This window comes from Podarcis gaigeae (assembly GCF_964106915.1).
Source record: "Podarcis gaigeae genome assembly, chromosome: 14".
NCBI lineage: Eukaryota > Metazoa > Chordata > Lepidosauria > Squamata > Lacertidae > Podarcis > Podarcis gaigeae.
In genome coordinates this window covers 40,107,927-40,122,281 of record NC_139690.1, presented here as the reverse complement: position 1 = coordinate 40,122,281, position 14,355 = coordinate 40,107,927, and the positions used below count along the sequence as shown (strand labels likewise).

The 14,355-nt window shown below is 43.0% G+C and overlaps 1 protein-coding gene across 1 annotated transcript in view; it reads right to left on the bottom strand.

The window, feature by feature from the left end:
* The window catches only part of TMC5 (transmembrane channel like 5), a 36,364-nt gene extending 22,326 nt beyond the window's left edge, over positions 1-14,038 (bottom strand). Inside the window, exons 1-5 of the mRNA XM_083712140.1 lie at positions 13,563-14,038; positions 6,455-6,627; positions 4,692-4,912; positions 3,758-3,865; positions 1,471-1,583 (exon numbers count right to left, since the gene is read on the bottom strand). Coding sequence (XP_083568266.1) covers positions 1,471-1,583; positions 3,758-3,865; positions 4,692-4,912; positions 6,455-6,531 — 519 coding nt within the window. The 5' untranslated portion in view covers positions 6,532-6,627; positions 13,563-14,038. The remainder of the gene's footprint in view (positions 1-1,470; positions 1,584-3,757; positions 3,866-4,691; positions 4,913-6,454; positions 6,628-13,562) is intronic.
* Between the last annotated feature and the right edge of the window lie 317 nt (positions 14,039-14,355).

Below are 14,355 nucleotides of genomic sequence, written 5' to 3'. Positions count from 1 at the left end.
TGAAAAACAATCAGAACAAATACAGATACAGATTGGGATAATATATTTTAGAAACTTGCTTAAAAGCCCTTCAGACAGAGCAGGCAATACCAATAGACAAGGGCATCTGCACTATACATTTAAAGCACTAGGATACCACATTAAACAGTCATGGCTTCCCCAAAGATTCCTGGGAAATACAATTCATTAAGGAAGGGTGCTGAGATTTGCTAGAGACTCTTATTCTGCTCACAGAGCTGCAATTCCCAGAATTCCCTGGGAATAAGGACTAATAATAATAATAATAATAATAATAATAATAATAATAATAACTTATTTATACCCCACCCATCTGTCTGGGTTTCCCCAGCCACTCTGGGAGGCTCCCAAGAGAACACTAAACAGAATAAAACATCAAACATTAAAAACTTCCCTGAACAGGGCTGCCTTCAGATGTCTTCAAAAAGTCAGATAGTTGTTTATTTCCTTGACATCTGATGGGAGGGTGTTCCACAGGGCAGGCGCCACTCTGGAAACTGTAGCTCTGTGAAGGGCTCTCCCAACAACTCCCAGCTCCCTTAACCAGCTTTGGTTCCCATGATTCTTCGGGGGAACCAAAGAATAGTGGTATCATAGGGTTTTACATGTACAGGGCAGGTATGGCCAGAGTGATGCGGCTGCCTCGGGTGACAGGCGCAGGGGAGCAGCAGCCAAGGCGCTGTGGCGGAAAGAACTGGTTGTACCCTCTAAATAATCTTGCTGCATTCAAGAGTAGTGGAAGATGCTGTCTTGTCAGCCAATGTTGAAGTAAGATTCAACTTTGAGGCTTCTCTGCATGGAATAACAAGGGGTTGCCATGTTGTCCCTTGCCTTAGACTCCTCCTTATAGTTCCACAGTAGAATAATTCTTTGGAAAATCCCTTCCCCTCCCCCCAAGAAAATTATTGCTGTAACAAAAGGAAAGGAACACTTATTGTGGCACAGTACGCTTACGTCTTGCATGGGGTCATGTTCTGGTGATGGTGTATATATGCAAAAATGCCTATACATGAACCACCCCGTTGGAACTGCCCTCAGACAACCATCCTCAACTTCCAAGCAAGATGGAGAGCTTTTAAGCTCTCCACCTTGCTTACTGGGCTCTGGGATGCTCTCATGAGATCTCATGGGACCATTAGAGTTCCTGCGAGATCTCGCAAGAGCACCCTAGAGCAAGGTAAGCAAGTCCAAGAGCTTAAAAGCTCTTTCCACACTGGGAAAAACCAGCACAAAAAAGGAGCTTTTAAGCTCTCCACCTTGCACGCAATTAATTTGCAGGATTTCAAGCAGCTGGCTTTGAACCACACAAGGTTGAAATCACACAAGTAAATTGGGTGCAAGATACAATTGTACTATAATGATTTAATAACACATTGACCAACAACACTGGGACTCTAAAAATTATTTCCATAGGAAACCTGGGAGGAATGAGAGAGAAGTCGGAAGAATTTATTTACCATCCTTTTTCTTGGTCTCTTCATATCCTGGGTCTGATCGAAATAGACTAGACGGTGTCATGAAGACCATATCAACTTCTTGCCTGTGATGTCTCTGGATTAAGTGAACTGAGGAATTAACCAAAGCACCTTTTTAGTGAACTTTACAAAACTTAATAAATGAAGCACTGATCTAAATAGATTTGTTTTCATACAGCTTACCTTCCCAGTGTAATATGCTAGAAGTCTACTGTGGGGAGAGGTAAGGTGTATAAAAGCCTAACTAGGTTATATAAGATCACTTATATAAGCTGTTAAGAAATTTTCTTATATGTTATTTCACAGTTTCCCACTTTAAAAAAATTAAACTGATTCTTTTCCTTTTCCATAACTGGTTAGCTAAAACCCTTGAGTTTTCATAACCAAGTTCATAATAGGATTGTTTAAGATATTGAATGGTCACAATTTTGGGGATATTTAGTGAGTAAAGCTGTTTTATTTTCCCAGGTAACTGTCAGTAAGCACATTTACTAGATGCAATTTTATGTCATCCTGTTCCTAAATCTCTACAACTAATGGTAGACAAAGGACTTTACAGTACTCTCTTGTTTCAGTGTACTGTGTTACTGATAAGAGTACCCCAAACCACAGCCTTGAAGGTATCCCATACCAGGAGTATGAAGACCAGTGTCATTAAATGCCAAAAGCCACTGGGATTTCCTTAAGCAAGCTTTGTTGAACCAAACAGTTCTGCTGTTAGGAAATTTGAACCTGCCAGCATATGGGCAGCCAATGCACCCCCATCAATTAAGCCACGGGATTGTGTTTACCTGCTATATTCAGTTATGTGCATACACTTCAAAATTTGAGAGCAGCAGAATCTGAATGCCATGGGTACTTATACCTTCCACTTCAGAGCCAGAAGATGCAATTAATTGGTCTCTAATGGTCTGGGAACAACATGGCATTTATTCACTGCAATCTTCCTTTGGCAAATGATTTTAAATATTATTCCTGGCCTAAGTGGAGGTGGAACGTCTGAAGCATCTGTTTTTAGGTAAACCTTTTCCAGGTCTTCAACAGTCTCCATGTTTGAACTTAAGAAATTTGTGGTGGCTGAAGTATTTTTGCCCCAAACAAATTTCTCCTGCAACCACTTACAGTAATTGGGCCAGAATGCTTTGTGTCCAACGTGCTGCCTGGATTCTCAATATTTGCATGTTTATTATTCAGCTGGTTCTTTGGGGAATCGATTTCACCACCCAGAAATAGGAGGTTTCAATAAGAAAAGAGGATCTTTTGTTCTGTTATGAAGAACAAAATAGCTTGATCCTTGTCTCTCATGAATGAAGGACATTACTACTTTGTAGGAAAATGGCAGATCTTAGCTTGGAAAGAATTTCATCCCCATCCCTAACATAGGGCCAGTGGCGCAGCGTGGGGGGTGCAGGGGGGGGCCGGCCGCACCGGGCGCAACATCTGTGGTTAGGGCAAATCCACGGGTTAGGGGGTGCAAATCCACGGGTTAGGGGGCGCAAATTACTTGCCTTGCCCCGGGTGCTGACAACCCACGCTACGCCACTGCATAGGGCTGCCATATTTCAAAAATCACGACTCAAAAACCGCCACCGAGCCCAAACAGCCCAAGCCAGAGAGTTTAAAGACATCACTCACAATTGCATTTCTTGTTTTATGCTGAGGTAGGACAACTCACTCTGAGGAAGAAAAATCACACTGTGGAGAATGACTCCGGTCCCATATATCTGAAAGACCACCTCCTTCCTCACAGACCCTCTTGGGTACTGAGATCGGCACAGGGGACCCTCGTGCAGTTAGTTCGTCTGCCCTCAGAGGCTCGAGGAGGGTGACAGGACAGGGCATTCACTGTGGTGGCCCCCAAGTTGTAGAACTACCTTCCACAGAAGTGTGTCTGGCACCTTCATTATACAGCTTCTGGAGAATGCTGAAGACACATGTTTTACCCCTGGCTTTTGACAACTGAAGTGTACGTTTTTATGATTGTAAGCTGTTTTAAATAGTTTTTAATAGTGTGTTTTAATTCTGTAACCTGCCCTAGAACCTAAAGGTAAAGGAAACAAACAAACAAACACCAGGATGCATGGTCTCTATATCCTTTAGCATATACTTCAAAAAACTTTTCATAATCAAATGATATTTGCCTATTCAGTAAATTTTCTTACACAGTATTTAAAATTCAAATCAGCTGTGAAACCTACGCTGAATAATTTTTGATATCAAAACTTAAAAGTTTCAACAATGCCATTATATCCCATAAACCTTACCTCCATCAGGCATATCACCCAGTCTATGTGAATAAGGATCATTCAGAAGATTATTAGCAGTAGGCGACCTCTGTATTAATTCTGGTTCATACTCAAATGAAGGATTAACTAATGAAGAAAAAAGAAAAGTACAGAAGCAGGTTGCATCTCTTCTTGTAGTCCACACACACATACAAATCCAGGGGGAAAGCGAGGACCCTGTAGCACTAGTTTTCTGGGTCTAGAGATTTTGTACATTTTTGCATGGAAGAGCATTCAATCACATATATGCCACACCTCCACTCTGACACAGTACAGCCCAAACACAAGTGACAGCCAGGGCACAACCGAATTCACAAGCTGTTTGCGCATGCATACACAGACCCACCTTTTCCAATTTCACAAAAAATAAAATTGCATATATTCAGAGATTTTACCCCAGTTTTTCCATCATGTGTCCTTTTTTTTTTTTTGGTGGGGGGGGAGCCTAGAATTCTGCCGAAGCCAAAATAGTAACTCACAGCCAGGCATCCCTAGTCCCGCCGGCAGCTGTGCAGATACTTACACAATCAAAGTATTAGATATATTACAATATTCCCTGCATTTCTGACACACAAGTTTTAGAGGGCTGTTGTCATTTAGCCCAAAATTGCACCAGCCACACACGGATGAAATTTCAACAGGCTTCAAGGATTTTGCACAAATAAATCCTAAATTTGATGTGGAGGAAGACACCCAAAACAGTTCAGTATGCACTGAATGCCTACAAAACGCTGGAGGGATGGAGAACTAGGAAAGATGTATGATGGAAAGGAGCGGCTGGGGTCTTAAAACATCAACACTTCATGTGGAATCCTTTTCTTGCGGTTCCCACTTGCATTTTTCCATTACAGTAACCTCAAAATGTTCTGCATTATTCCGTTACAACTTGCAAACATAAAATGCAATGACACACCATGAGAGTTTCCATATGGATTTGCACTGGGCATCTCGGGCACAAAATCTGTCCGTCTGTATTCATCATCATCATCAGATGGAGTCTGCATCAAGCTCATAGGCATCAGCACAAACGAGCTCCGTCCTCGTTCTTCAGCGTTGTCATAATCAACATCGGATTCGTAGGGAGAGGCGCCGTAAGGATTAAAACAAAAAGAAGTGCTCCTCTGAGAGGGTCTTCTGTGTGAAAAATAAAGAGGGGGGGGGGGAGAGTAAGCAGCTACCTGGAAGGAAGTGAAATATAGGCATTGCTTAGAAAGGCCTAAAAATGTCAGAAGAACCCTGATGGATCTGACTATAGGTCTGTAAAGCTAACCACCCTCTCACTATCTCATGATGAAAGGGAGTGTGCGTTGGTAGGGGCAATGATTCAAAGGCTTCATGATTAGAGGCAATTCTCAAGGGTGCCATTTGCCCATGGGCGCCACACTGGTTCTAGTTCAACTTCCTGTATCTCACAATGGCTATTCAGATATCTCTGGAACGTGACCGACTCTGGGATTGCGGCGCTCATCTCGCTTTATTGGCCGAGGGAGCCGGCGTACAGCTTCCAGGTCATGTGGCCAGCATGACTAAGCCGCTTCTGGAGAACCAGAGCAGCGCCTGGAAATGCCGTTTACCTTCCCGCCGGAGCAGTACCTATTTATCTACTTGCACTTTGACGTGCTTTCGAACTGCTAGGTTGGCAGGAGCAGGGACCAAGCAACGGGAGCTCACCCCGTCGCAGGGATTCGAACCGCTGACCTTCTGATCGGCAAGTCCTAGGCTCTGTGGTTTAACCCACAGCACCACCTGCATCCATGGAACGTCAACTAGCAGGGCACAAATTCTCCTCCTCACAATCTCCAGCAAGTGATAGTGCGAGGCATGCCCTCTCTGATCTTAGAGGTAGCATATAGCGCACATGACTAGTTCCCACTGATAGCCTTTCCCCTCCATATAACCACCTAAGAGTAGCCATCTTTGAGCATGACCTGAAGAAGGCTTGGGGAACCTTTGGCCCCCAGCTAGCAAGGTCAATGGTGATGGCTGATGGGATTCGAACCCAATAACATTTGGAGGGCCAAAAGTTCCCCAGCTCTTTTAATGAAAATGTGAATCTTATTTTGAATGTGTGCTGCATATGTAAAATGTTGGTGTCTGCGACACTGGCGTTATTGTGTCTTCTGTGGAATTAGTAGAGGTCTCCTCTGAGAGACCAGAAATGCATATCCTAATAAGTCTGAAATGCAGTGGCAATACATGCTCCAATTGGCTGTGTAGTTGTGAAGGAGTTTTCCTCTGTATGTTTGGTTCAAGGTTTCCCTGCTATGTAGAAGGCAGGGACTACAAAATAAAAGGTCTCTGGTCCTCTCTTCTCAAATTATATACTGTTTTTGTTCATTTTTCTCAGTGAGGTACTATTATCTGGATTTCTTTTCTCTTTGGATTCTGCCTGTGTTACTAAAGAAACTTTGGTACCCGTGAGGACTAAACATTCAATAACAGAATGCTGCCAATCAGGAAACAAAAACAGAAGTCTGAGTAAATGAAATGGCTTACTGGAGAAGGGTGTGTTTGCTGCCACCCTGAACAGAAATACTTTTACTTGTAATAAATAATCTAGATATCAATGCACAGAATGGGTAGCTAAGTTTATTCTAGGAACATGCATCATTATTTGCTTTGTTAATTCAACAATAGCAACCGCTTAGTCTTTGATATGCCATACTTCAGACTTACATTCTGTCAATCTCTAGCGTTTCAGAGTGGTGATAGTCTGGGTTTTCAAAGGCTTCATTATTGTAGTGGAAAGACATGATGCATCCAAATCTTTGCCTTCGTATGAAAGATGTTTAGAAATCAACTTGGTGGACTGTTTTCAGTTTTTTATTGGGCGAAGTTTCATCCCGAATCTATTTTAAAAGAAATTAAATTAAAATACGTTCCAGCCAATCCTTCACACTCACACCCTCTTGTTTAACTTTAACTCTCTCTCAATCTCCCCCTCCCCCCCCCCACACAGAGTTTTCGCAGTTAAAAATCACATACCTTCTCAGAAGTCCTATGAGGAGTTGAACTGGGCATGTTTTACTTTGCTAGAGGGCTCCAGGGTCCCCTATCCCTAACATAAGAGTTACACAGAGCGATCACAACTAGTGGCCACTGATACCCTTGTCCTCTTTGAGTTTCTTTCCTTTCCTTTTAAAGCCATCAAACTCAGAAGCCAGCATGTCTTCTTCTAACAATGAATGTCACAAATGCATAGGGTTATACCCAGTGTTAGCCTGACTCAATGTGCTATAATTCATGGACATTACTTACTGCAGTCCATGAATTTCAGTGGCTATACTCTGTGTTGGATATAACCCACTAAAGACTATGTGAAAGATAGCTCCATTCATCCACCCCGAATCTACCCGAATTCAACTCATTGGGTGTCCTTGAGCTGTAGAATTTTGGGGTGATGGTGGCGGGAAACCACAACAGTATGTTATATGCTGAATACTACATTCCTGTGTGGATGTACTACATCAATGAACCATGGTTATGAGATTGGGAACAGGTGAAGGGATTGCATACTTTCTCATGAGAATCCAGACCCTCCAAGTGTCCCTATATTCCAGGGACAGTCTCATATTTACAGAAGCCATCTCAGTTTCTGATTTAATCCTGCTTTTCCTTATATGTCCCTATTTTCCTCAGAGAAATGTTGAAGGTTATGGAGTTATGTAAACCACAAGCCAAGGAGATAAGTAACTAGACAACCTTTAGAAGACATCTGAAGACAGCCCTGTATAGGGAAGTTTTAAAAACAAATGTTTAATGGTTTCTTACGTTTTTATGTATGTCGGAAGCCGCCCAGAATGGCTGGGGCAATCCAGTCAGATGGGTGGGGTACAAAGAGTAAAATTATTAATATTATCACCCCTATTTTCACTGGAGAAACATTGGAGAGTATGTCTCACCCAGCTTAACTAAAGATCAAATTACATCAGCACTAACATTAACTGTGGTTAAGTGCAGAGCCTGAAATCTCAGTTTTAAACTTTGGGTTAAGGATTACGGTCTTTATTTTTATGCTAATACTTTGGTTTATGAACTGGTTGAATTGTGGATTGTTTTGTATTTTTATTGTTGACCCCCCCACCCCCATTTTTTTTCCTTACAATACTTAAAAACGTATATTTCAGTCTGGGGACAAATTCCGTTGATACGTGTCAGTCTAAGAGCACTGGGGCTCAATAGAAAAGCCACAATTCTTTCTTCTCAACTGCGTTTTTGTCTTCAGGTTAGGATTAACCTGTTCTGGCCTTTTTATGTTATCCCTATGAGATGACATGTTTTAGCTTGCCAAAAAACCAAACACAAATCCCATCTTCAAATATCCACTACGTCACTTAGAAATACTGAGTGCTAAAAGAGTTAGCATACCTGAATCACAAGGAAATACTGAGTGCTAAAAGAGTTAGCATACCTTTGGCACTTGTTCAGCAAGACCAGGAAAGGTGGAAATGCTTTCATGGGCCTCAAGACAAAGGTCAGCCATTTTACTTGAACATAAGCAGCCTACCCTCTCTATCGGGTCATCAGGAACTTGGTGTCAGCAAAATTTCCAGGTGGCAATATAAAACATGGCGAATAAGTTAATACATTCTTTTACTCGGACTTCGATACCAACACGATACCAATACCATCAGCAAAACTCTCTTTTTCTTCCCAGAATCCTGAAGGAAAGTGTTTACGCTTCTACAAAACTAATTTGTGTAACACAGAAAGGAATAGTTTTCTCTCTCTCTCTCTCTCTCTCTCTCTCTCTCTCTCTCTCTCACACACACACACACACACACACAGAGAGAGAGAGAGAGCCTTGATTCTGCTCTCTCCAGCTACTTTTTTTTAAAAAAAAATTAATATAAATTTTATTTTCAATGCAACATTACAACAAAAATTACAAACATTGAATCCAAAATAAAACTATACAAACAAGAAAGAAAAACAAAACACAAAAAGGAAAGAAGAGAAAAAAAGAAAAAAGGGGGGAAAGCACACATCTACAAATAAAACCATATCTTCATTCTAGTCTAGTCATTCATTGAATTTGACATGTCTCTGTGTGTGTGTACACGTTTGAAAGAAAAAGAAAGTAGCTGGTCATATGTATGTACCAGCTACTTTTTTTCTTTCAAATGGACACACACACACCAACTTGTCAAATTCAATCATATAGTTAAATAAAGTGTGTCATTTTGCCCTCAGTCGGTATGCCACCTTAGCACATCATGTTATTATTAAGTGATTTAATCACCGAGGTCAAAACAAACAGGACAAGCTCCAGGATCAAGGAGTCCCTTTGCAATGTTCCCTCGCCTCCTATATATCCTACCTGCCCCATACATTTGAAGCAGTATCACACCACCTTAAAGAGCCACCGCTTCCCTCCCAAAATCCTAGGAGCTACAGTTTGCTAAAGGTGCTGAGAATTGTTGGGAGAGACCCCATTGTCACCATACAGTGACAATTCCCAGAGTTCTCTGGGAAGCTCTGTGAGGGAAAGGAGGGCAATGGCTGCGCCAGAAAAGAAAGGGGGGCACAGGAGGGGCAAGGTATATTTCTCTGGACTCATTTGAGGTCGTTCTTCCTTGTCCCTGCTATAGACTTGTAGCTTCACTGGCTCTGGGTATTTATTTATTTTAGCTCATTCACTTTATTGCTTTCAGGATGTTCTCAACCAACTTGAGCAGCGAGAAACTGCAACCTCAAAGTAATAGCCTGAGCCATGAGAATCAACAAAGAGTGAGGCTCTTTTGCTTCTCAGGTTACATCGAACTGAATACTGTGTTTGCTACCAGTTCCAGGTTATAATTTAATGAGATGTATCGCTTTCAAGAACTTCACCGACCAAGTTCATTTGGAGCAGGAAGGAGAGGAAATTAAAATATGTGGATTCTTTGTTTGCTTTTAAAGAACACAGCAATTGCATTAGGAATCTCTGCAACCATGGTATCTTTTTAGAAAACTATTTCCCATTAAGATAGATCAGGAAGGCTGAACCACAGGCTGCCTTCTCTCTTTGGTCGTTTGGACTCTCTCCACGCCACACATCTTCCCCAGTCACACCAAGGTGTGCAAAAAATAGCCTAAATTTACATCCATTGCCCACCCACTTTTGAATGCCTTCTTCCACAACTGCACCCCCACCACCACGTGCCCACCCCCCTCCCAGAAATTGATTTGGCCCTCAGCAAACAGGCAGGCTGCATATATTCGAAGCACATTTCCCCCCTCCAAAAATTCTGGTTGCTGTAGTCTACCCCTCATAGAGTTACAATTCCCAGCAACACTTAACAAACTACATTGCCCAGAATTCCTAGAGGAGGGAAATGTGCTTTAAAGATATATCATATACACAGTGAGAGATAGAGATATTAGTAACCACACCTTGATTTACAGAGAAATAGCCTTTTTCTCCACAGACTACCTTCTAAGTTTCTGCTGCTACAATGGGGCAAATAAAAATGAAGTATCCTGAGTTTGACAAGTAGTGCAGAGCCAAGGGGTGCTGTTTTCAGAAGGACAGTTGTGAAATAATATGGTTCACAGCCTTTATCATGTTCTTCCCCATAAAAATACAGTTAAGGTAGGCTTCTAGATGGAAGGAAAACTGAGGCTGAAAGTTAATCTTCATAGAAGTAAAGAGCCAGCCCTACCATTGTTGATTGTTGTTAGCCGCCCTGAGCCTGGCTTCGGCTGGGGAGGGCGGGATATAAATAAAATTTATTATTTATTATTATTAACCATAAGGCATCTTCTGAAGTTTCTGGCAGCCAGGTGCGGAAATTGCCCATAAAGTAAGGAGAGCTCACCTGAGGTTAGATCCCGTTCTGCGCACCTTGATTCCTGAGAGCATGATGCTCGTGCTGATTAGAGCAGACACGTGGTGGGAGCCAGGCTTTCCACGGGCTCCCCACAACCTTCGGCGCAGTCTTTATCCCAATCTACAAGCCCATCCACTTGAGCTAGCCACCATGAATGGCAGCCAGCTCATATCCACACTGTACATTTAAAGCACTTTTAAAGCATATGGCTTCCACCCAAAAAGGAATTATGGGAACTGAAGTTCGCCCCTCATAGAGACCCAATACCCAACACCCTTAGCAAACTACAGTAGCCAGGATGCTTTGGGGGAAGTCATGTTCTTTAAATCTGCTTTAAAAAGTGAGAAGATCATGGCTGTGGAGATCCTGCTGGGGGTGGGTTTAGGCAGATGCCTGAATTTCTCATCTCCCAAGGCTGGATGAAGGCTCCCAAGATGAATGCAGCAGAGAAAGTTAAAGTTGCAAATTGCAATCCTGTACCCCAGGTACAGGCAAGTTTTTCTTCAGCCTGAGAGCCACATTCCCTCATGAGCATCTTTCTTGGGGTCACACTGAAGTGGTGGGTGTGGTCAGAGACAAAATATAGATGGAGGAAGATGGAAAAGTAAGTGGAGCAACAGATGTGACCCTTACACTAAGGCAAAAGGTAAAGGACGCTTGGACGGTTAAGTCCAGTCAAAGGTGACTATGGGGTTGCGGTGCTCATCTCGCTTTCAGGCTGAGGGAGCTGACATTTGTCCACAGACAGCTTTCCGGGCCATGTGGCCAGCATGACTAAATCGCTACTGGCGTATGGATGACCATGACGAGTGCCAGAGCGCATGGAAACGACATTTACCTTCCAGCCGCACAGGACCTAGTTATCTACCTGCACTGGTGTGCTTTTGAACTGCTAGGTTGGCAGGAGCTGGGACAGAGCAACGGGAGCTCACCCCGTCATGGGGATTCGAACCACCGACCTTCCAATCAGCAAACCCAAGAGACTCAGTGGTTTAGACCACAGCGCTATACATTTAAAGCAGTATCTCTCCACTTTAAACAGTCATAGGTTCCCCCAAATAATCCTGGGAACTGCAATTTGTTAAGGCTGCTGAGAGTTGTTAGGAAACTCCTATTCCCCACCCAGAGCTACAATTCCCAGAATTCCCTTGGCAGAGGGTTAGACTGTTAAACCGTTCTGGGAACTGCAGCTCCTAACAACTTTCATCACCCTCAATAAACTAGTTTTTAGGATTATTTGGGAGAAGCCATGACTATTTAAAGTGGTACAATACCACTTTAAATATATAGTGCAGGTGGGGCCTCTGTACAGAAGGCCGTATTCCAGTGACACAAAATCTAGACTATAACACACATCTGTATCCTCCATCCAGAGGAGGATGTGTCACAATTCGATGACACATTTCAGTCAGGCACTTCTGAAGGAGACAGGACATGTGCTGCTAAGTATATTAAAATCCTATCGATTTCTACAAGGACTAGACACTTTATTTGCCTTGGGGCACTACCTGTTAACATAAGCATTGCAGTTAACTGATAAGGAAGAATAACATATTACATAAAACTCCTACAATAAAGTAAGCACTAAGTTTACATGTGCAAGCACTTGTGTTTATATACGTAGTTTTGAATTTATTGAGCTGCAACCAAATTTTAAGATTTTATAATACTGATAAAATAAATTGGAAGCTGTTTTTTTAAAGTTATCTGTCCGTCAGCAAGGATAACAGCTACACTATTTTACTTTATTCCGCAACACTTATACACTGCTTTATTTTAATAAAAGCTCTAAGTGGTTTTATTATCCTATCCTGCTCTTTTCAAAGACCTTGGCATACTTATAGCTGTTGACACTAATGTTCGCTAATCAGCCTCACTGAAAATTCCCACCCCCATCAGATCATTATGCTGTTGTTCACTTCCTTATTGACTAAATGTCCAAAGGTGGATTATAAAAATTACACATATCCTTTGGGAGCAAAAAGGAAGTTCAGAATTTTTCTTTAAAGCAGGAAGAGTTTTCTATTACAAACCACTTTAACAAACACTCATCAAACTCAATAGGGCCAACTTCCCAAAAATACATCTAGGATGGGAACGTTAAAGTTAAATACATCTTTCAAAAATCTAACCAGTCACTGTGTTCTTTCTGTACTTCCTAATTGATAGCTTCTATATCCTAAACTCCCTGATAACACACACACACAAATACTACAAAATACATACAGTACACAAGCACACACAAGAGGGGGTGTCCTCAGAAAAAAAAGTTGGAGGAAGGCGAAAGTGTAATACCGAAAGCGTGAAGCAGGCTAGTTTCTCAGTAAGAATAATGCTTGTAACAGTTTGCATCAGATCTCGGGTTGTACAAAAGCTAGAAACTTAATCCTTTTCTCTATTTTGTTTTAATGAAACCTGGGAATCTGGGGGTTAGGGTTTTCCAGGGGGAGCAACGGTCTCCATTTCCCACCTCTGTGGACACCTGTATTTTTATCTGTATAATATGTTTGAGTGTGTTTAAGGTCTCTAGGTCTCTTTGTATTTCGGTGCTAGCACTGGTATGAATTCAGCCCTTTACACGGAGACCCTGGCAATGAGAGAGGTGCAAGAGTAAGGAAGCTCTGCATGGGTGTCCTGACGATTTTTTAAAAACTACAAAGTGATAGCAGACAGGTGAGAGTAGGCTAGTTTCTCAGCAAAAGGGGAAAAAGAAAGAATGCTGCCTGCACATTTCTTCTCTTAACTCAGACTCTACAAATGCTAGAAAATTAAGCTTTTTAAGAGCAGAAAGCTGAGTATCTGGGGAGGGAGCCTCCTCGCCCACGCCCCCTGCGGATGCCCACGGAGCCGTGGGAAGCGCCAGGAATGGAAAGAGGTTTTCCTGTAAGACCACCCACGCGGTATAAACAAGGGGGGAGAGAAATAAGTCCCGAAACAGACAAGGAAGTAGTAATGATGTCGTGGCTTCTTACCTCTTGGAAGGAGCCGGCTCTCCCCTCCACTCAGGGATGCAGCAGCCGGCTAGTGGATCCAGCCCCCAGCGGGCAGGTTCTGCTAGAATGTTGGAAGCTCCGCTCAAGTCATCATTCTGGTCCTCTTCTTGGGCTGCTGCTTTCTCAGGAAGTGGCTGGCAGAGAATCCCAGGCAAGGGGGGGCGGGGGCGGGTGGAGAGAGGGAAGGGTTCCGCCCCCGGCAGATCAGCAGGTGCCGACACCTTAAGCTGCCCTCGTCCCCAGCAGCAACCCACCCACTGCCCCGCAAAGGCACAGTCGCAACACACAAAAGTGGTGCGTTAAAGGAACGTCTCGTCCGGGCAGCTGAGGTTAGAGCAGCTCTGGGGGACAATCTCCGTTCCTGCATCCAAACCCCGGGATTTCCCCCTCGAAGCTCAGCTGAAGGTTTGCTAGCAGTAATTGCAACGAGAGTCCACCCCCCCCCCCAGTGTGCTTTGCCTGATGCTTAACCTGCTGCATGGCGTGTTCACATTTCCGCATAACTATACGCATTCAATTCTTTGTCCGAGGTCTGTGCTATTCAACGTGAGTAGGCAATATAAAACCACAGGAGACACAGAGAAACGTTGCTGTGTTGCGTCGATACTATGTACTTGTTCTCACACGCCAGCGCCTCGGTGGATGGCCAAAAAACTCCACATGAGAAGAGATCTGCTGGATCAGGCCCAATGGCCCGTCTAGGGCAGTATCCTGTTCCCACAGAGGGCAACCACATGCTCATGAGAAGCCCATAAGCAGGACCTGAGCAGAA